A 21,360-nucleotide genomic window follows, 5' to 3' on the forward strand; every position below is an offset into this window, starting at 1 on the left:
TGTAAAGAAGGAAGAGAAGAAAGATGATAAGAAGATAGAAGATAAGCCAAAGAAAGAAGAAACTCACTAAGGAAAGAAAAAAACTTTGTGCTGAATTTCTAATCTTCTTTTAATATTAATATGTTTGTAAACATGATTCTATATGATTTATTCTAAATTTATCTTTTTTTTATAATTATCATTCTAATATAAAGTTATAAAGAATTAGATATTAATTTTGAATAATTAATGATAATATATAATGAAAATAGAATAAATATATTTTAATTCATATCAATTTACAATTATTATCATATTTTTATCGTTATTTCTATTTTATTGAATCTTTGAATTTAAGATTTCAAAGAAAAATGTCAAAAATGGAAACAATTGGTATAAAATATTTATCTATGGTATGTAATTAATATATTTTTATTCATATTTTTCTTAGAAAATGTCGTATTTCTCTCAGTTTTGGAAAACTTCTCAGAAATTTTGTTCGGGCATTTATTCTTTCAATTTTTTGAAAAGAGAAATTTTGTCTGAACACTAAATCATTTTTCGATAATGTTTGACTGGTTTGATGAACCAATTGTATACTACAGACGCTTCGCTCCAATGCGCTCTGGTGTCTTTGATTACATGTCACGTTGGATGGATTCAGTAGATCGTGCTATGGAAGAAGAATTTGGTGACTTTTATGATGCATTCACTCGCCGTGATGTTGAACATGATATGATTGAATATGATACTGAATGCAAACACTGCAAGAAGAACAGTAATAAGAAGAATTCCTCCAAGAAGACAGAGGAGAAACCAAAGAAAGAAGAAGTAAAGCAGGAAGACGTCAAGGAATCTTCAAATGTTGATGATGATGACGTCGAAAGTGATGATGATGTTCCACAATACTACTCATTCACATCATCAATGTATAGTGGCTCCGATGGTATACAGCACATACATCGTGAGGAAGTTGATTCAAAGAGTGGTCTCCGCAAAGTTGTTGATACAAAGCGTGTCGGCAACAAGTCTCTCACAGTTCATGAAGTTACTGACAAAGATGGTAAAGTTGAGAAACACGAGACAATGAAGAACATTCGTGATGATGAGATTGAAGAGTTCAAGAACATGTGGGCACAGCACAATGTTCCTGCACAATCTTCTCTCCAGAACCAGAAAACAAAGAAAAGAAGAATGTAAAGAAGGAAGAGAAGAAAGATGATAAGAAGATAGAAGATAAGCCAAAGAAAGAAGAAACTCACTAAGGAAAGAAAAAAACTTTGTGCTGAATTTCTAATCTTCTTTTAATATTATATGTTTGTAAACATGATTCTATATGATTTATTCTAAATTTATCTTTTTTTATAATTATCATTCTAATATAAAGTTATAAAGAATTAGATATTTAATTTTGAAATAATTAATGATAATATATAATGAAAATAGAATAAATATATTTTAATTCATATCAATTTACAATTATTATCATATTTTTATCGTTATTTCTATTTTATTGAATCTTTGAATTTAGATTTCAAAGAAAAATGTCAAAAATGGAAACAATTGGTATAAAATATTTATCTATGGTATGTAATTAATATATTCTTTATTCATATTTTTCTTAGAAAATGTCGTATTTCTCTCAGTTTTGGAAAACTTCTCAGAAATTTTGTTCGGGCATTTATTCTTTCAATTTTTTGAAAAGAGAAATTTTGTCTGAACACTAAATCATTTTTCGATAATGTTTGACTGGTTTGATGAACCAATTGTATACTACAGACGCTTCGCTCCAATGCGCTCTGGTGTCTTTGATTACATGTCACGTTGGATGGATTCAGTAGATCGTGCTATGGAAGAAGAATTTGGTGACTTTTATGATGCATTCACTCGCCGTGATGTTGAACATGATATGATTGAATATGATACTGAATGCAAACACTGCAAGAAGAACAGTAATAAGAAGAATTCCTCCAAGAAGACAGAGGAGAAACCAAAGAAAGAAGAAGTAAAGCAGGAAGACGTCAAGGAATCTTCAAATGTTGATGATGATGACGTCGAAAGTGATGATGATGTTCCACAATACTACTCATTCACATCATCAATGTATAGTGGCTCCGATGGTATACAGCACATACATCGTGAGGAAGTTGATTCAAAGAGTGGTCTCCGCAAAGTTGTTGATACAAAGCGTGTCGGCAACAAGTCTCTCACAGTTCATGAAGTTACTGACAAAGATGGTAAAGTTGAGAAACACGAGACAATGAAGAACATTCGTGATGATGAGATTGAAGAGTTCAAGAACATGTGGGCACAGCACAATGTTCCTGCACAATCTTCTCTTCCAGAACCAGAAAACAAAGAAAGAAGAATGTAAAGAAGGAAGAGAAGAAAGATGATAAGAAGACAGAAGATAAGCCAAAGAAAGAAGAAACTCACTAAGGAAAGAAAAAAACTTTGTGCTGAATTTCTAATCTTCTTTTAATATTAATATGTTTGTAAACATGATTCTATATGATTTATTCTAAATTTATCTTTTTTTTATAATTATCATTCTAATATAAAGTTATAAAGAATTAGATATTTAATTTTGAAATAATTAATGATAATATATAATGAAAATAGAATAAATATATTTTAATTCATATCAATTTACAATTATTATCATATTTTTATCGTTATTTCTATTTTATTGAATCTTTGAATTTAGATTTCAAAGAAAAATGTCAAAAATGGAAACAATTGGTATAAAATATTTATCTATGGTATGTAATTAATATATTCTTTATTCATATTTTTCTTAGAAAATGTCGTATTTCTCTCAGTTTTGGAAAACTTCTCAGAAATTTTGTTCGGGCATTTATTCTTTCAATTTTTTGAAAAGAGAAATTTTGTCTGAACACTAAATCATTTTTCGATAATGTTTGACTGGTTTGATGAACCAATTGTATACTACAGACGCTTCGCTCCAATGCGCTCTGGTGTCTTTGATTACATGTCACGTTGGATGGATTCAGTAGATCGTGCTATGGAAGAAGAATTTGGTGACTTTTATGATGCATTCACTCGCCGTGATGTTGAACATGATATGATTGAATATGATACTGAATGCAAACACTGCAAGAAGAACAGTAATAAGAAGAATTCCTCCAAGAAGACAGAGGAGAAACCAAAGAAAGAAGAAGTAAAGCAGGAAGACGTCAAGGAATCTTCAAATGTTGATGATGATGACGTCGAAAGTGATGATGATGTTCCACAATACTACTCATTCACATCATCAATGTATAGTGGCTCCGATGGTATACAGCACATACATCGTGAGGAAGTTGATTCAAAGAGTGGTCTCCGCAAAGTTGTTGATACAAAGCGTGTCGGCAACAAGTCTCTCACAGTTCATGAAGTTACTGACAAAGATGGTAAAGTTGAGAAACACGAGACAATGAAGAACATTCGTGATGATGAGATTGAAGAGTTCAAGAACATGTGGGCACAGCACAATGTTCCTGCACAATCTTCTCTTCCAGAACCAGAAAACAAAGAAAAGAAGAATGTAAAGAAGGAAGAGAAGAAAGATGATAAGAAGACAGAAGATAAGCCAAAGAAAGAAGAAACTCACTAAGGAAAGAAAAAAACTTTGTGCTGAATTTCTAATCTTCTTTTAATATTAATATGTTTGTAAACATGATTCTATATGATTTATTCTAAATTTATCTTTTTTTTATAATTATCATTCTAATATAAAGTTATAAAGAATTAGATATTTAATTTTGAAATAATTAATGATAATATATAATGAAAATAGAATAAATATATTTTAATTCATATCAATTTACAATTATTATCATATTTTTATCGTTATTTCTATTTTATTGAATCTTTGAATTTAGATTTCAAAGAAAAATGTCAAAAATGGAAACAATTGGTATAAAATATTTATCTATGGTATGTAATTAATATATTTTTATTCATATTTTTCTTAGAAAATGTCGTATTTCTCTCAGTTTTGGAAAACTTCTCAGAAATTTTGTTCGGGCATTTATTCTTTCAATTTTTTGAAAAGAGAAATTTTGTCTGAACACTAAATCATTTTTCGATAATGTTTGACTGGTTTGATGAACCAATTGTATACTACAGACGCTTCGCTCCAATGCGCTCTGGTGTCTTTGATTACATGTCACGTTGGATGGATTCAGTAGATCGTGCTATGGAAGAAGAATTTGGTGACTTTTATGATGCATTCACTCGCCGTGATGTTGAACATGATATGATTGAATATGATACTGAATGCAAACACTGCAAGAAGAACAGTAATAAGAAGAATTCCTCCAAGAAGACAGAGGAGAAACCAAAGAAAGAAGAAGTAAAGCAGGAAGACGTCAAGGAATCTTCAAATGTTGATGATGATGACGTCGAAAGTGATGATGATGTTCCACAATACTACTCATTCACATCATCAATGTATAGTGGCTCCGATGGTATACAGCACATACATCGTGAGGAAGTTGATTCAAAGAGTGGTCTCCGCAAAGTTGTTGATACAAAGCGTGTCGGCAACAAGTCTCTCACAGTTCATGAAGTTACTGACAAAGATGGTAAAGTTGAGAAACACGAGACAATGAAGAACATTCGTGATGATGAGATTGAAGAGTTCAAGAACATGTGGGCACAGCACAATGTTCCTGCACAATCTTCTCTTCCAGAACCAGAAAACAAAGAAAAGAAGAATGTAAAGAAGGAAGAGAAGAAAGATGATAAGAAGACAGAAGATAAGCCAAAGAAAGAAGAAACTCACTAAGGAAAGAAAAAAACTTTGTGCTGAATTTCTAATCTTCTTTTAATATTAATATGTTTGTAAACATGATTCTATATGATTTATTCTAAATTTATCTTTTTTTTATAATTATCATTCTAATATAAAGTTATAAAGAATTAGATATTTAATTTTGAAATAATTAATGATAATATATAATGAAAATAGAATAAATATATTTTAATTCATATCAATTTACAATTATTATCATATTTTTATCGTTATTTCTATTTTATTGAATCTTTGAATTTAGATTTCAAAGAAAAATGTCAAAAATGGAAACAATTGGTATAAAATATTTATCTATGGTATGTAATTAATATATTCTTTATTCATATTTTTCTTAGAAAATGTCGTATTTCTCTCAGTTTTGGAAAACTTCTCAGAAATTTTGTTCGGGCATTTATTCTTTCAATTTTTTGAAAAGAGAAATTTTGTCTGAACACTAAATCATTTTTCGATAATGTTTGACTGGTTTGATGAACCAATTGTATACTACAGACGCTTCGCTCCAATGCGCTCTGGTGTCTTTGATTACATGTCACGTTGGATGGATTCAGTAGATCGTGCTATGGAAGAAGAATTTGGTGACTTTTATGATGCATTCACTCGCCGTGATGTTGAACATGATATGATTGAATATGATACTGAATGCAAACACTGCAAGAAGAACAGTAATAAGAAGAATTCCTCCAAGAAGACAGAGGAGAAACCAAAGAAAGAAGAAGTAAAGCAGGAAGACGTCAAGGAATCTTCAAATGTTGATGATGATGACGTCGAAAGTGATGATGATGTTCCACAATACTACTCATTCACATCATCAATGTATAGTGGCTCCGATGGTATACAGCACATACATCGTGAGGAAGTTGATTCAAAGAGTGGTCTCCGCAAAGTTGTTGATACAAAGCGTGTCGGCAACAAGTCTCTCACAGTTCATGAAGTTACTGACAAAGATGGTAAAGTTGAGAAACACGAGACAATGAAGAACATTCGTGATGATGAGATTGAAGAGTTCAAGAACATGTGGGCACAGCACAATGTTCCTGCACAATCTTCTCTTCCAGAACCAGAAAACAAAGAAAAGAAGAATGTAAAGAAGGAAGAGAAGAAAGATGATAAGAAGACAGAAGATAAGCCAAAGAAAGAAGAAACTCACTAAGGAAAGAAAAAAACTTTGTGCTGAATTTCTAATCTTCTTTTAATATTAATATGTTTGTAAACATGATTCTATATGATTTATTCTAAATTTATCTTTTTTTTATAATTATCATTCTAATATAAAGTTATAAAGAATTAGATATTTAATTTTGAAATAATTAATGATAATATATAATGAAAATAGAATAAATATATTTTAATTCATATCAATTTACAATTATTATCATATTTTTATCGTTATTTCTATTTTATTGAATCTTTGAATTTAGATTTCAAAGAAAAATGTCAAAAATGGAAACAATTGGTATAAAATATTTATCTATGGTATGTAATTAATATATTCTTTATTCATATTTTTCTTAGAAAATGTCGTATTTCTCTCAGTTTTGGAAAACTTCTCAGAAATTTTGTTCGGGCATTTATTCTTTCAATTTTTTGAAAAGAGAAATTTTGTCTGAACACTAAATCATTTTTCGATAATGTTTGACTGGTTTGATGAACCAATTGTATACTACAGACGCTTCGCTCCAATGCGCTCTGGTGTCTTTGATTACATGTCACGTTGGATGGATTCAGTAGATCGTGCTATGGAAGAAGAATTTGGTGACTTTTATGATGCATTCACTCGCCGTGATGTTGAACATGATATGATTGAATATGATACTGAATGCAAACACTGCAAGAAGAACAGTAATAAGAAGAATTCCTCCAAGAAGACAGAGGAGAAACCAAAGAAAGAAGAAGTAAAGCAGGAAGACGTCAAGGAATCTTCAAATGTTGATGATGATGACGTCGAAAGTGATGATGATGTTCCACAATACTACTCATTCACATCATCAATGTATAGTGGCTCCGATGGTATACAGCACATACATCGTGAGGAAGTTGATTCAAAGAGTGGTCTCCGCAAAGTTGTTGATACAAAGCGTGTCGGCAACAAGTCTCTCACAGTTCATGAAGTTACTGACAAAGATGGTAAAGTTGAGAAACACGAGACAATGAAGAACATTCGTGATGATGAGATTGAAGAGTTCAAGAACATGTGGGCACAGCACAATGTTCCTGCACAATCTTCTCTTCCAGAACCAGAAAACAAAGAAAAGAAGAATGTAAAGAAGGAAGAGAAGAAAGATGATAAGAAGACAGAAGATAAGCCAAAGAAAGAAGAAACTCACTAAGGAAAGAAAAAAACTTTGTGCTGAATTTCTAATCTTCTTTTAATATTAATATGTTTGTAAACATGATTCTATATGATTTATTCTAAATTTATCTTTTTTTTATAATTATCATTCTAATATAAAGTTATAAAGAATTAGATATTTAATTTTGAAATAATTAATGATAATATATAATGAAAATAGAATAAATATATTTTAATTCATATCAATTTACAATTATTATCATATTTTTATCGTTATTTCTATTTTATTGAATCTTTGAATTTAGATTTCAAAGAAAAATGTCAAAAATGGAAACAATTGGTATAAAATATTTATCTATGGTATGTAATTAATATATTCTTTATTCATATTTTTCTTAGAAAATGTCGTATTTCTCTCAGTTTTGGAAAACTTCTCAGAAATTTTGTTCGGGCATTTATTCTTTCAATTTTTTGAAAAGAGAAATTTTGTCTGAACACTAAATCATTTTTCGATAATGTTTGACTGGTTTGATGAACCAATTGTATACTACAGACGCTTCGCTCCAATGCGCTCTGGTGTCTTTGATTACATGTCACGTTGGATGGATTCAGTAGATCGTGCTATGGAAGAAGAATTTGGTGACTTTTATGATGCATTCACTCGCCGTGATGTTGAACATGATATGATTGAATATGATACTGAATGCAAACACTGCAAGAAGAACAGTAATAAGAAGAATTCCTCCAAGAAGACAGAGGAGAAACCAAAGAAAGAAGAAGTAAAGCAGGAAGACGTCAAGGAATCTTCAAATGTTGATGATGATGACGTCGAAAGTGATGATGATGTTCCACAATACTACTCATTCACATCATCAATGTATAGTGGCTCTGATGGTATACAGCACATACATCGTGAGGAAGTTGATTCAAAGAGTGGTCTCCGCAAAGTTGTTGATACAAAGCGTGTCGGCAACAAGTCTCTCACAGTTCATGAAGTTACTGACAAAGATGGTAAAGTTGAGAAACACGAGACAATGAAGAACATTCGTGATGATGAGATTGAAGAGTTCAAGAACATGTGGGCACAGCACAATGTTCCTGCACAATCTTCTCTTCCAGAACCAGAAAACAAAGAAAAGAAGAATGTAAAGAAGGAAGAGAAGAAAGATGATAAGAAGATAGAAGATAAGCCAAAGAAAGAAGAAACTCACTAAGGAAAGAAAAAAACTTTGTGCTGAATTTCTAATCTTCTTTTAATATTAATATGTTTGTAAACATGATTCTATATGATTTATTCTAAATTTATCTTTTTTTTATAATTATCATTCTAATATAAAGTTATAAAGAATTAGATATTTAATTTTGAAATAATTAATGATAATATATAATGAAAATAGAATAAATATATTTTAATTCATATCAATTTACAATTATTATCATATTTTTATCGTTATTTCTATTTTATTGAATCTTTGAATTTAGATTTCAAAGAAAAATGTCAAAAATGGAAACAATTGGTATAAAATATTTATCTATGGTATGTAATTAATATATTCTTTATTCATATTTTTCTTAGAAAATGTCGTATTTCTCTCAGTTTTGGAAAACTTCTCAGAAATTTTGTTCGGGCATTTATTCTTTCAATTTTTTGAAAAGAGAAATTTTGTCTGAACACTAAATCATTTTTCGATAATGTTTGACTGGTTTGATGAACCAATTGTATACTACAGACGCTTCGCTCCAATGCGCTCTGGTGTCTTTGATTACATGTCACGTTGGATGGATTCAGTAGATCGTGCTATGGAAGAAGAATTTGGTGACTTTTATGATGCATTCACTCGCCGTGATGTTGAACATGATATGATTGAATATGATACTGAATGCAAACACTGCAAGAAGAACAGTAATAAGAAGAATTCCTCCAAGAAGACAGAGGAGAAACCAAAGAAAGAAGAAGTAAAGCAGGAAGACGTCAAGGAATCTTCAAATGTTGATGATGATGACGTCGAAAGTGATGATGATGTTCCACAATACTACTCATTCACATCATCAATGTATAGTGGCTCCGATGGTATACAGCACATACATCGTGAGGAAGTTGATTCAAAGAGTGGTCTCCGCAAAGTTGTTGATACAAAGCGTGTCGGCAACAAGTCTCTCACAGTTCATGAAGTTACTGACAAAGATGGTAAAGTTGAGAAACACGAGACAATGAAGAACATTCGTGATGATGAGATTGAAGAGTTCAAGAACATGTGGGCACAGCACAATGTTCCTGCACAATCTTCTCTTCCAGAACCAGAAAACAAAGAAAAGAAGAATGTAAAGAAGGAAGAGAAGAAAGATGATAAGAAGACAGAAGATAAGCCAAAGAAAGAAGAAACTCACTAAGGAAAGAAAAAAACTTTGTGCTGAATTTCTAATCTTCTTTTAATATTAATATGTTTGTAAACATGATTCTATATGATTTATTCTAAATTTATCTTTTTTTTATAATTATCATTCTAATATAAAGTTATAAAGAATTAGATATTTAATTTTGAAATAATTAATGATAATATATAATGAAAATAGAATAAATATATTTTAATTCATATCAATTTACAATTATTATCATATTTTTATCGTTATTTCTATTTTATTGAATCTTTGAATTTAGATTTCAAAGAAAAATGTCAAAAATGGAAACAATTGGTATAAAATATTTATCTATGGTATGTAATTAATATATTCTTTATTCATATTTTTCTTAGAAAATGTCGTATTTCTCTCAGTTTTGGAAAACTTCTCAGAAATTTTGTTCGGGCATTTATTCTTTCAATTTTTTGAAAAGAGAAATTTTGTCTGAACACTAAATCATTTTTCGATAATGTTTGACTGGTTTGATGAACCAATTGTATACTACAGACGCTTCGCTCCAATGCGCTCTGGTGTCTTTGATTACATGTCACGTTGGATGGATTCAGTAGATCGTGCTATGGAAGAAGAATTTGGTGACTTTTATGATGCATTCACTCGCCGTGATGTTGAACATGATATGATTGAATATGATACTGAATGCAAACACTGCAAGAAGAACAGTAATAAGAAGAATTCCTCCAAGAAGACAGAGGAGAAACCAAAGAAAGAGAAGAAGTAAAGCAGGAAGACGTCAAGGAATCTTCAAATGTTGATGATGATGACGTCGAAAGTGATGATGATGTTCCACAATACTACTCATTCACATCATCAATGTATAGTGGCTCCGATGGTATACAGCACATACATCGTGAGGAAGTTGATTCAAAGAGTGGTCTCCGCAAAGTTGTTGATACAAAGCGTGTCGGCAACAAGTCTCTCACAGTTCATGAAGTTACTGACAAAGATGGTAAAGTTGAGAAACACGAGACAATGAAGAACATTCGTGATGATGAGATTGAAGAGTTCAAGAACATGTGGGCACAGCACAATGTTCCTGCACAATCTTCTCTTCCAGAACCAGAAAACAAAGAAAAGAAGAATGTAAAGAAGGAAGAGAAGAAAGATGATAAGAAGACAGAAGATAAGCCAAAGAAAGAAGAAACTCACTAAGGAAAGAAAAAAACTTTGTGCTGAATTTCTAATCTTCTTTTAATATTAATATGTTTGTAAACATGATTCTATATGATTTATTCTAAATTTATCTTTTTTTTATAATTATCATTCTAATATAAAGTTATAAAGAATTAGATATTTAATTTTGAAATAATTAATGATAATATATAATGAAAATAGAATAAATATATTTTAATTCATATCAATTTACAATTATTATCATATTTTTATCGTTATTTCTATTTTATTGAATCTTTGAATTTAGATTTCAAAGAAAAATGTCAAAAATGGAAACAATTGGTATAAAATATTTATCTATGGTATGTAATTAATATATTTTTTATTCATATTTTTCTTAGAAAATGTCGTATTTCTCTCAATTTTGGAAAACTTCTCAGAAATTTTGTTCGGGCATTTATTCTTTCAATTTTTTGAAAAGAGAAATTTTGTCTGAACACTAAATCATTTTTCGATAATGTTTGACTGGTTTGATGAACCAATTGTATACTACAGACGCTTCGCTCCAATGCGCTCTGGTGTCTTTAATGTTTTACTCGTTGAATAAAGAATGCTTGATTTTGAAATCGAATGTTTTTGCTTAAATAGTTCCAGATTCTTGAACTAGGGACGGAATTAGAGGACACGTCTTTGCTGGTTAGTCGCGTGCTTGATGACAATATGCTACAATTATAATAAACGTACAAAAGGGACGAAAATTGAGAGCTTGTAACTTTCAACCGATAATTTGAATTTTAGAAATATAGATTTTGAAGCATAATGATATCATAAATGAATAAACATGTGGTTAATTATAACATTTTTATATGATTGGATTAGCTTCTTACTTTGGGATTAAGTTATTGAAAGTTAATAAATGTCACTTTTATAAAAATCAAGTTTAAGGTTTAGATTTTATTTATAAAATCGATTTGATTCAACATATTGGAAAGGAATTTTTTGGTCATTTCTTTTTGAAATTAATAAATTATAACTTATACTATTACTTCATAAAATTTGTTCATATTTTTATAATGCTTAAGGTAATGAAATTGTTGTTCAAAAATAGTCCAGCTCTATCGTCAAAAATCCTCTCAATTTGGAAAAAAATATCAAAAATTACATTCTTGCAAACCTAATTCCTCAATATACATTTCACAGCTGGGTATACTGATAGTGTCGATAGAAACTATATAATTTTCCTAACAAAGTGACAGAGCGGAACTAAAAGTTTTTTCTTATACGTTGAGATATCATTCAATTTTTTGAATATACTTTTGAAAAATTGAATACTTACTTGTCGAAAAACCGTTTTGACAAACAATCTCAACTATAATATAATAGTTCATATTAAATTATATTCATATCAGATTTTACTTTTCATATCTATTTATCTTATATAGAATTAAAAGCTTTTAAAAATGCTAGTTTCGTGATGGTATTGCGAATCTAATTCCTCATTACTCATTTATATATAAAATTAAACTAAGACATAATAATAAACATCACTAGCATGCTAACAAAGTGACAGAGCGGAACTAAAAGTTTTTTCTTCTTTGTCAAAATATGTCAATTTTTTCCAGGTGGTAATTTTATATACTTTGATAAAAATCGAAAGAAGCTAATGGTATTCAATGATAACATATATCAAAAGAATATGTAGTAACATGTTTATTAATAATAAAATTATGGATCACTTATTATTAGATTTTGTCAAAAAGTAACTTTTTCATTTTTCTTTGTTGAAAAAATAACTCAATCAGGGAGAAGTAAAAGTCATGTTTACTAATATAAATAATATACTATACTAATATCCTACAACATGACAGAGTCCTTTTGTTTATGGGACGAATAATGTCGTTCAAAGTTGATAATAGTGAAATTTACAAATAACGTTCTAGCAATGCTACACCCTACATCACAATATAATATTATAGCTTATATTACACTAATATAATATCTTTAATTATAAGTCATGAAAACTCTTATTGACGGATATATTCAATTTTAAAAAATTGAAATGGTGGGACTGGAGCCTTAATAATACTTAAAGTATAACTCTTTTCTCTCTATTCACATTATTGATTATGCATTACGTCGAAATTTTAAAATTTTAAAGGATAATATAAACTAGAATACAATATACCTCATCATTCAAGAGTATAATATGAGACAAAAGTCAAAAAATTTTCAATATTATCAATATTTGAATATCATTAACTATAAAGACTTTATTCATTAAGGATTATTATTCATATAGGCTTCATTGTCAGAAACAATATCAGAATTTGAATTCTTCTTCTTTTTGATCACAACTAATACAATAACTATCACAATAACTATAACAAGAATTGCTCCGAGTGAAATTCCAACAGGAATTACAATTTTCTTTGTTTTAGAGTTATCGTTTGGCTCAGGAGTTTTATCCTTCTCTTTATCATTTTCGGTGTTTGATTCAATTGAATTGTCTTCGATCTGTACTGATAACTCTTTTACTGAAGACTTCTTTCCATTTTTATCAATGGCTGATACAGATATCAATTTCCATCCTAAACCATTTTCTTTGGAAGTCTTAATAATGATATTGAATTCTTTTCTTTTTCCTTCTGATTTAATTGTAGTTTTTCCTCCTTCAAGAATTCCAATCATAACAATGATTGTTATTTCGTCTCCTGAATCAACATCTTCAACATAGCCTGTGATAGTTATTTCTTCTCCTACTTTAATTTTGTCTGGAGTTCTTGCCACATCGTATAGTTCTGGCCCATTATTGACTTGGAATTCATATTCAGCAGATGGATCAGATTCAATTCCATTTTTGTCGACAACTGTGACAAAGATTTTATGTTTTCCAAAACCAATTTTATCAGTAATCTTGAATCCTTGAAATAGTGTTCCTTGTTTCACAGATTCAATAGATCCTTCATGCAAAATGCCATCAATGTAGAAATGAAGTGTTACTTCTGTCGTTGCCTTAACATTTCCTTTTATCTCCATAACATCAGATGCTGAATAGATTCGTTTTGCTGTTTCTTCGAATTCTACAGTTGGCTTTGTTATCACTTCAAATTCAATTGTTTTCGCATCATCTGGAGCATCTGCGTTCTCAACATCTGTTGCCCATACTTTGAATGATTTCTTTCCAATTGAATCATATGTCGGAACTTTGGCGTCGAAGTTGACTTTATGAGCTGTTGCATCAGAAACAAATTCGGCAATCTTTTGTTTCTCGCTATCCACATCGAATTTGCAATATGCAAATACTTTCTTTGTTTTATCTAAATCATTGATATCGCCTTCTATATGAACATCTTGGCTTGAAATTACATTATTTGGATTGAGCTTGAAGTTCAAAAGCTCTGGTTTATTCTTTACAGTAAAACTAAATGTCTCAATGTTTGATTTAATTGAGAGTTCATCAATTACATAAATAGATAATTGTTTTTCTCCAGACTCGTATGTAACAGTTGAAGGGACAGGAATATTAGCATTAACATTTATTTCTTGGCCATTTGCAGTATAGTCTTCTATTTTAACTTTTTCCAAATTTGTCATCATCTACATTGATTGTTAGGGGGATTGAGCATGATGATGAATATTGTGTCTTATCTTGTGGCTGTTTAGAAATTTTTGGTGTTTTTGTAAAACCTAATTTTAATGCAAGAATTTCTTGAGAATTTGCTGCAAGTTCTCTTTCCTTCCATGAATATGATATTAAAATATCAACAACATCAGATAATGTTGGTGTGGGATTATAATTGTCAAATTTTAAGAAATATTTGTCAGCATTTCTGTCAACAGCCATAGAATTTCCATAAAAATAGTCATCTGGACCGTAATAACCATTTTTACTCATCAAAAGATAAACAAATTTGTAATCAGCATCATCATATTGTTCTACATAAAAAGATTTATCTGTAAGCGGATAAACTTTATCTTTTGACTCTATAAATCCTTTGTTAAAATCAACATCACTATACACACCTAGTTTGTATCTGATTGGCTGGCTTGTTGGGTTATTTATTGTATAAATTATTTTTACAATATCATCGGTAATTTTGTAGCTAAATTGAGCCTCCAATCCATTATTTGTTACCTTATTGCTAAAGTCTAATGGCTGTTTCTCTCCATTAACAATTAAATTAACATATGTACCAGCATCAAATTGAGATAATGACTGCCCTTTATATTTTATATCAAAAGTTCCGAGGGTTCCATATCCGGTTGGTTTTACCACTTCAATGTTCGCCTCACACGTGAGGGCAAGAAGGTTCCAAATCATTTGATTTGTTGAATTGAATTTTATTTTCATCGTTTTTCATAATAATATTTATCATTCTTTAATAAAACATTTTATTTCAAACCCGACTAAATTTGAAAAGTACGGGATTACAGAATATTTTGAATTAATTCATAGAATTATATTTCAGCGTTTCAATCAAGCATTCAAATTATGTATTTCATCAATTTCATCAATTGAGATATGTTACAAACCAATAGTACATTAATTTTACTCGATTTACAGCCACTTAAAAAAAATTCATTTTGGGACGATAATTTTTAAAACTTTCTATCTTACGAAAACATAACACAATGATATTTATATAGTATGCCAACATCGGCTCAAAATTATTTACTCTTGGCAGAATTATGACAATAGAATTTGCGAAATCTGAGTCAAAATTCATAATTTCATGGCATAAAACATCATATTTATATATATACTATAATTTCTACATCCAAAACATAGTGAATTTCGCTTAATTACTCTAAATTGAACAATTCAATTCCGAAATATGTAAAAAAGTTAACAGATATAATATAATATAATATAATATAAGTTTATGGTTAACAAAAATTTAAAAAATTATACAAGTTATTAATGTTTGATGAATTTCCTTATATCAGGAAATTCATTATAAAATTTTCCAAGTGTTTCATCTGAAACACTCTTATGTTGGACAAATTTCTGATAATCTGGTGGATCATCATTATGTTTTGCACTATCCATATGCCGGTAAACATCACCTCCATCGTCAAATCCTTTTCCGCAATAGTAGCAGAAATGTTTTCCACAAGAGCAGGAAATATGATTACATAATTTGATTTTTTCAACAATAGTATCACAGAATGGACATTGTCTGCAACCCAATGGTATATCATTACCTTCGCATTTACCTTCAGGATGCCATTGACCGCAATGAACACACAAGATCATATTACAGGTCTTTTTAAGACAATGCATTTCTGTGAACTTCTGTTTAAATATCAACTTCTCTGGGTGGTTCGGACAATAAGTGAATATTGGACATTTGTGAAATGCAAGAGATGCGAGAGCGGTTATGTATGCTTTCGTTTCTCTTTTGGATATTGGTGATGACAATAAAATCCAAATCAAATGACCTAATGGAGTAATTGGCCAGATTCCTTGAGATTGATCATATTTGTTTCGGAAATCATAAAACGAGTATATGCCAATATGATCCACGTTTGTAAGAGCTCTTGGAATATTGATATTTCCTTTCAAGTCAATAATCTTTCCAAGATTGTATGCAATTGATTCTTTTGCACATCGAAGACAAATTGGTCTTGAAACGATGTATTTTTCTGGGAAATAAATATTAACGCTTTCGTTTGAATGAAGTGTTGGATCATTATGCATCAAAACATCATCACCAAAACATTCAGGAACTCCTCTTTTTCCAACAAATATACCACGTGTTCCAAATCTATCAATGAAAGTGTTAACTGTTTCTTGATCTTCTTCTATTGAACGATAAGGAAATTGAATCTTTTGTCAAGTTGATAGAAACTGTTTTGAGCCTTGATGGCAATTTCAAGGGATTTTATATTGCAATCTGGTGGAATTTTGACAGAGTATACCGGAAGTTTTGGAGGATCCTCGAATAATACTTTCTCTGCACGCTCAACATCTTCCAAAAATCCACGAAATCATAATCATCATTTATCAAATTTATTTTCTTGGATTCAAAGTACTTTGATAATGAATTAAGTACTTCTCGATAATTCAACAAATAGCTTGGAACTATTTCTTCAGGAATTTTCAAAATAAATTTGTTTGAAATCTTGTTACGCAGCATTGCAATTAATGGTTCAAGAAATTCCTTTGGAACTGTTACTGTTACTGATCCATTTTCAAAACCTCTATTATACTTCGATACTTTGAAGATCACTCCATTAAAATGCTCTAAAACAGATTGAACTCTTTTCATAAATTCATCTTTTTGTAGGTTGAACGAGTTCAAGTTTTTAATTTGAACTTCATAAGTTGAAAGAATTTCATGCCTTGAAACTTTGAAAGTCTTCATGAATTTGAGGAATTTACTCGATAAATTATCAGTTCTATGAATTTTAAATGTTGCGCAATTTTTAATGAATTGGATGGATTGAATTTGTTTAAATTTAGTGATTTTATCCAAAGCAAGCAATTTATTAACGTTTCGGATTTCCAAAAGCCTTACATCAATATTATGATACCTTGCGATTTCAGTGTACAAATCAGGATCTTCCTCCAACATTATTTTAAGTTCATTTAATTGATGAATTGTTGGCATTTGATTGGCCTTGACTAAGGATGATTTTAATTCAATTACTTTATCATAATCAAAAGTGCCTGTAATTGTAATTTCTAGATTAACATCATTGATAAGATTTTGTCCATCTACACATTTCTTGCTGAATTCTTCAATTATTGGAGCGAATTCTAATAATTTGATAATTTGATTTCTTCGATTTGGAATATTTGGAATATCTTTTGTTGAACGATATTCAATGGCATATCTCTGGGGGTAAAATAAAACCCATGGTGTTTTATTAACACAAACTGCATTTGGAAAGATATCCTCCCATTGTTTTGTGGAATTAGGATCTGGAGTACATTTTTCTGGAGGTTTGTTTACTTTCCATGTAATTCTTTCTGCTTTGGGTATAATTTCTTTTGAAATTATTACCAAATGTGAATAATCTTTGGCTTGCTGAAAACTGAATCACATTTTGCAAAAGTATGCGGAAAGGAAACAAATTTTTTCTTTTTCTTTTCTTTCTTTTGATCTTCATCAACAATATCATCTTTATCATCTGAAAATGACATATCTTCTCCTGTAATAGCGATTGTGCAAATGCTTGAATGTTTACTGAGTTCCTCAATTTTAGAATGAATATATTTGATCGATGCTTCGTTAACATGATAAGCATTGAATGATGGTTCATTGAAGGAAATGACATCATAATCGATTTTGTCAATTCCGTAACCTTTTAGAGAGCAACAATATTCCATTGTTGGATGCTTGATAAGAATTGTTTGTGGTGTGAATGGTGCCAAATCACGTACCAATTTTATTCCTTCATTAATTTTACTAACAATTTCATCATATTTTTTAGTTGCGGGAAATGCGTTCATGCAAATTTCCTTGTTGTTATTGAGAGATGAAAATCCAAAGAAAGAGCTTCCATTTTTACATTTTGATGCTTTTCCAATCAAGTTGAATTTCAACATCAATTTGTAATAATAAGAAACAAATACATTCATCATCGGAATGAAAAATGGAGTATCAAATGACGAATTGATGTTTATAGAAAATGGTTTGTATTTTTGTTCTGCCCTTTGATCTATATGAATGATAGTTCCATAGTTCATTTTAAGATTTGCATTACGTTGAATATTCAATATCAATACGTTTGATGGAACGTTAAAACTATATGAACCAGGATTAGCTTTCTTGTTTTTCTTTGTCATCTGATGGTATATATTCGGCAAATTTGTTGCTTTCATCAAGTTTCTCCGTTTCTTCAAATGAATGACATTCATCTGCTTTGAATCTAAATTCAGGCTCCAACTTGGTATTCGAAATCATATCTAATTCAGCTTTCCTGGCAGTTATCCATGCACCATTTTCGGAATTCTTTTCGATTTCATCAAATAATCTTTGACAAAAAGTATGAACAAAATCACAGTTTTGATAAAACTTGTCAATATTTGTCCACAAATCTTCGGTATCACCTATATCCAATGTTTCTGAAAGATCAAATATTTCTCCAACAATCTGTGTAGCATTCTTTGGATGGAATCCAAAATCTGGATCAATTTCAGTAATCTTTCTTCTTTTAAGTACCATTTCAATGAATGTTTTCATGATTGTGTCCAGGTCAGATTCGTAATTAAAGTTTTGGACAAATTTTGGACATAAATTATTTAAAATAATATCATCTGATATTAGTTTTAAGGACAAAGCTGCAAGCAACATTGGTGTAACTTCGCCATCGTAGTAATTTCTTGAAAGATTCAAAATTGATGCTGAAATAAACGGAGAAAAGTTTCTGAATGATGATAACATAAATCCATCATTTGTAAGATTTCCTGTGGTTTGATTTAATGCACCAATATTCTTCAACATATTAATGATTGAATTGACTTTTTCTTTTGGAACTTTATCTGGAAGTTTATAAAGCGTTTCAAATCTAATTCCAATTCTTCTGAGATCAAGAACAAAAGAAGAAATATCACTCTTTAATATTTCTGGGTCTTGATATTCTGGAATTTTCTTTCCTTCAACTGTGATTTGAACAGCTGTTCCTGGCATTACTCTACCAACTCTTCCTCTTCTCTGAAGTTGGTTTTGCCTTGTGATTGGAGATTCCTTAAGATTTGTGACTCCAATTGATGAATTAGTATCAGGAATATTCATGACTCCACAATCAATTACAGCAGCCATTTTATCTATTGTAATTGATGATTCAATGGCATTTGTTGCAATGACAACTTTGATAATATTATTATAGTTCGGTATATTGCCTTTTGCAATTTTCTTTTGATATGGAGGAACATAACTAATGAATGGAATAGGAAGTATATAGAGCTTATCACTATCAGATGCATTCTCTTTCAGGTAGTTCATGAAGCTTTGTTCATCACTCATTACATTTTCTGCGTATAAGAGTAATCTAACTTTTTGAACTTTTCTTTTGTGTTCTTTAAGTTCAACGATGAGTTGTCTGTGAATGTCTAAGATCCTTTGTCTTCCGGAAGTGAAAATCAAAATGTGTCCTTGCAATGATTTATTATTGGCCATGTTGTCAATGATTGTAATTGTATTCTTCACTGCTTCATTACCTGTTTCATTGGTATTCTTTACAGTTATGGAAATGTCTTTGATTGGAAACAAACATTTGTCAGTTAATATCAAGTCTCCTTTTTTGTATCCATTTCTGTTAAAAACTTTAAATATTCTATCATCAGGAGTTGCTGACATCATCATGATGTGCTTGTTGATCTTAAAAGGAGGACAATTCTCGGCAAGCCTAGAGATTACAACATCTGTATAGTTATCTCTTTCATGGATTTCATCAAGGCAGAATCTTGTTCTGTTGAATATTTTGATGTGTTTTTTGTTGGCTTTTGAAATAAGAACTAAAAGAGAACGAGGAGAGAACAAACCAATGATGGGTTTTGTTATGTTTTGCTGTTCGTAATATTCTAAGTATTTCTTGGGATCTGTTTCTAAAATAACTGTGTCACCAAAGAAATTGGTGAAGTCTTCAACTTTGTCATCAATGATTGTTTTTCCTGGTTGTGTCATTATGAAGAAAGGCATCTTGAGTTCTTCATAATAAGAAAGTATCGAAAACATGAAAGGTGCACATCTCGTTTTTCCACTTCCTGTTGAACTTTTGAAGTTTATTATATTCGAATTCATATTAAAAATCGAAAAATATGTTATAAACAGGATAAACCAATGTTTCGTATATTATTATCTTCGGGAGGATGAAAAGACATTTTGAAAAGTCTTCTAAATATCTCGGCCATTTCGTATTCATATCTCTTTCCTTTGATCATTTTTATGAATTCAAGAAAAATCTCAATAGATTTTTTGATAGTTTTTACATGGTCTTTGTAGATCTTAAAAAGTTGATCCTTGTCATTAAAGTCACCATGAAAGTTGCATAGATTCCTTATTGATTGTTGAATTAATTGAAATTCAGGTTCAAATCGTTCAACCAAATCTTTCGAAATCTTTTTCTTGATATCGTGAATATCATTTATTCCGCCTCTGAAACTGTTTTTATAGTAACAAACCTCTAACTGCGCAATTGATTGAAGCATACCCTCATAAATTGCGCTGGTTTGTTCCATAATACAAAAATAATTTTTGAGAGCTTGAAATATTAATTTTTAAAAATTTTATGATAAATCAGGATAAAAAATTTACGAGAGACTAAATCATACAAAAACATGGTAAGACGGGATTTCAAGACGTGATGAAAAAGTGCCCTTTCATTTTTTTTTCATGGTAGGAATATATCTCATTATCATTAAATCTTCATAGCATTGATGATGTCCTAGTTTCTTCACGAATTAATAAATTTTAAAAATTAAATCTTAATTTGTCGATCAAGGCAATGAATTTATATAGAATACATAACTACTCATACATATGCCATCTGTAACTTCCAATATCTTTTAATAATTTTTTTGAATATTTCATGTCTTAGATCACTTTTTGAATAATCCAAAATCTTTTTTATTGTGAGGATATTTCAAAATATCAATAATAAATATATGCATTTGAATGATAAAGTTAAATAAAGCACTACAATCCGTATAAATCTATATTATAAGTAAAAATTTAATATTAGTTTAATTAAAAAGTCTTTTTGATTGAAACTTCGTAAATTTCAACATTAA

General features: G+C 29.9%; 10 protein-coding genes and 1 pseudogene across 11 annotated transcripts, besides 1 other annotated feature; 8 read left to right on the forward strand and 3 right to left on the reverse strand.

The window, feature by feature from the left end:
* Window positions 1-546: 546 nt before the first annotated feature.
* TVAGG3_1065620 (myeloid leukemia factor family) lies at window positions 547-1,179 on the forward strand (the record flags this gene model as incomplete). Its single annotated transcript, XM_051256179.1, has 1 exon — window positions 547-1,179. One exon carries the CDS (start codon window positions 547-549, stop codon window positions 1,177-1,179), a length of 633 nt encoding a protein of 210 aa, XP_051076600.1.
* Window positions 1,180-1,720: 541 nt separating this feature from the next.
* On the forward strand, window positions 1,721-2,353 carry TVAGG3_1065630 (myeloid leukemia factor family; the record flags this gene model as incomplete). The annotated part of the gene is made up of 1 exon (XM_051256180.1): window positions 1,721-2,353. One exon carries the CDS (start codon window positions 1,721-1,723, stop codon window positions 2,351-2,353), a length of 633 nt encoding a protein of 210 aa, XP_051076601.1.
* A 543-nt stretch (window positions 2,354-2,896) lies between these two features.
* On the forward strand, window positions 2,897-3,595 carry TVAGG3_1065640 (myeloid leukemia factor family; the record flags this gene model as incomplete). Its single annotated transcript, XM_051256181.1, has 1 exon — window positions 2,897-3,595. The coding sequence occupies one exon, from the start codon at window positions 2,897-2,899 to the stop codon at window positions 3,593-3,595; it is 699 nt and encodes a 232-aa protein (XP_051076602.1).
* A 477-nt stretch (window positions 3,596-4,072) lies between these two features.
* On the forward strand, window positions 4,073-4,771 carry TVAGG3_1065650 (myeloid leukemia factor family; the record flags this gene model as incomplete). The annotated part of the gene is made up of 1 exon (XM_051256182.1): window positions 4,073-4,771. One exon carries the CDS (start codon window positions 4,073-4,075, stop codon window positions 4,769-4,771), a length of 699 nt encoding a protein of 232 aa, XP_051076603.1.
* Window positions 4,772-5,249: 478 nt separating this feature from the next.
* Window positions 5,250-5,948, forward strand: TVAGG3_1065660 (myeloid leukemia factor family; the record flags this gene model as incomplete). Its single annotated transcript, XM_051256183.1, has 1 exon — window positions 5,250-5,948. One exon carries the CDS (start codon window positions 5,250-5,252, stop codon window positions 5,946-5,948), a length of 699 nt encoding a protein of 232 aa, XP_051076604.1.
* A 478-nt stretch (window positions 5,949-6,426) lies between these two features.
* Window positions 6,427-7,125, forward strand: TVAGG3_1065670 (myeloid leukemia factor family; the record flags this gene model as incomplete). Its single annotated transcript, XM_051256184.1, has 1 exon — window positions 6,427-7,125. One exon carries the CDS (start codon window positions 6,427-6,429, stop codon window positions 7,123-7,125), a length of 699 nt encoding a protein of 232 aa, XP_051076605.1.
* Window positions 7,126-7,603: 478 nt separating this feature from the next.
* Window positions 7,604-8,302, forward strand: TVAGG3_1065680 (myeloid leukemia factor family; the record flags this gene model as incomplete). The annotated part of the gene is made up of 1 exon (XM_051256185.1): window positions 7,604-8,302. One exon carries the CDS (start codon window positions 7,604-7,606, stop codon window positions 8,300-8,302), a length of 699 nt encoding a protein of 232 aa, XP_051076606.1.
* A 478-nt stretch (window positions 8,303-8,780) lies between these two features.
* On the forward strand, window positions 8,781-9,479 carry TVAGG3_1065690 (myeloid leukemia factor family; the record flags this gene model as incomplete). Its single annotated transcript, XM_051256186.1, has 1 exon — window positions 8,781-9,479. The coding sequence occupies one exon, from the start codon at window positions 8,781-8,783 to the stop codon at window positions 9,477-9,479; it is 699 nt and encodes a 232-aa protein (XP_051076607.1).
* A 1,921-nt stretch (window positions 9,480-11,400) lies between these two features.
* Window positions 11,401-12,695: a mobile genetic element.
* Window positions 12,696-15,537: 2,842 nt separating this feature from the next.
* TVAGG3_1065710 lies at window positions 15,538-16,598 on the reverse strand (annotated as a pseudogene). Its single transcript has one exon. A coding segment is annotated over exon 1 (1,061 nt).
* Window positions 16,599-17,625: 1,027 nt separating this feature from the next.
* TVAGG3_1065720 (helicase protein) lies at window positions 17,626-18,078 on the reverse strand (the record flags this gene model as incomplete). The annotated part of the gene is made up of 1 exon (XM_051256187.1): window positions 17,626-18,078. One exon carries the CDS (start codon window positions 18,076-18,078, stop codon window positions 17,626-17,628), a length of 453 nt encoding a protein of 150 aa, XP_051076608.1.
* A 310-nt stretch (window positions 18,079-18,388) lies between these two features.
* Window positions 18,389-19,258, reverse strand: TVAGG3_1065730 (helicase protein; the record flags this gene model as incomplete). The annotated part of the gene is made up of 1 exon (XM_001288026.1): window positions 18,389-19,258. The coding sequence occupies one exon, from the start codon at window positions 19,256-19,258 to the stop codon at window positions 18,389-18,391; it is 870 nt and encodes a 289-aa protein (XP_001288027.1).
* Between the last annotated feature and the right edge of the window lie 2,102 nt (window positions 19,259-21,360).

The sequence above is a fragment of the Trichomonas vaginalis genome (genome assembly GCF_026262505.1).
Source record: "Trichomonas vaginalis G3 chromosome Unknown ctg_44, whole genome shotgun sequence".
Lineage (NCBI taxonomy): Eukaryota > Parabasalia > Trichomonadida > Trichomonadidae > Trichomonas > Trichomonas vaginalis.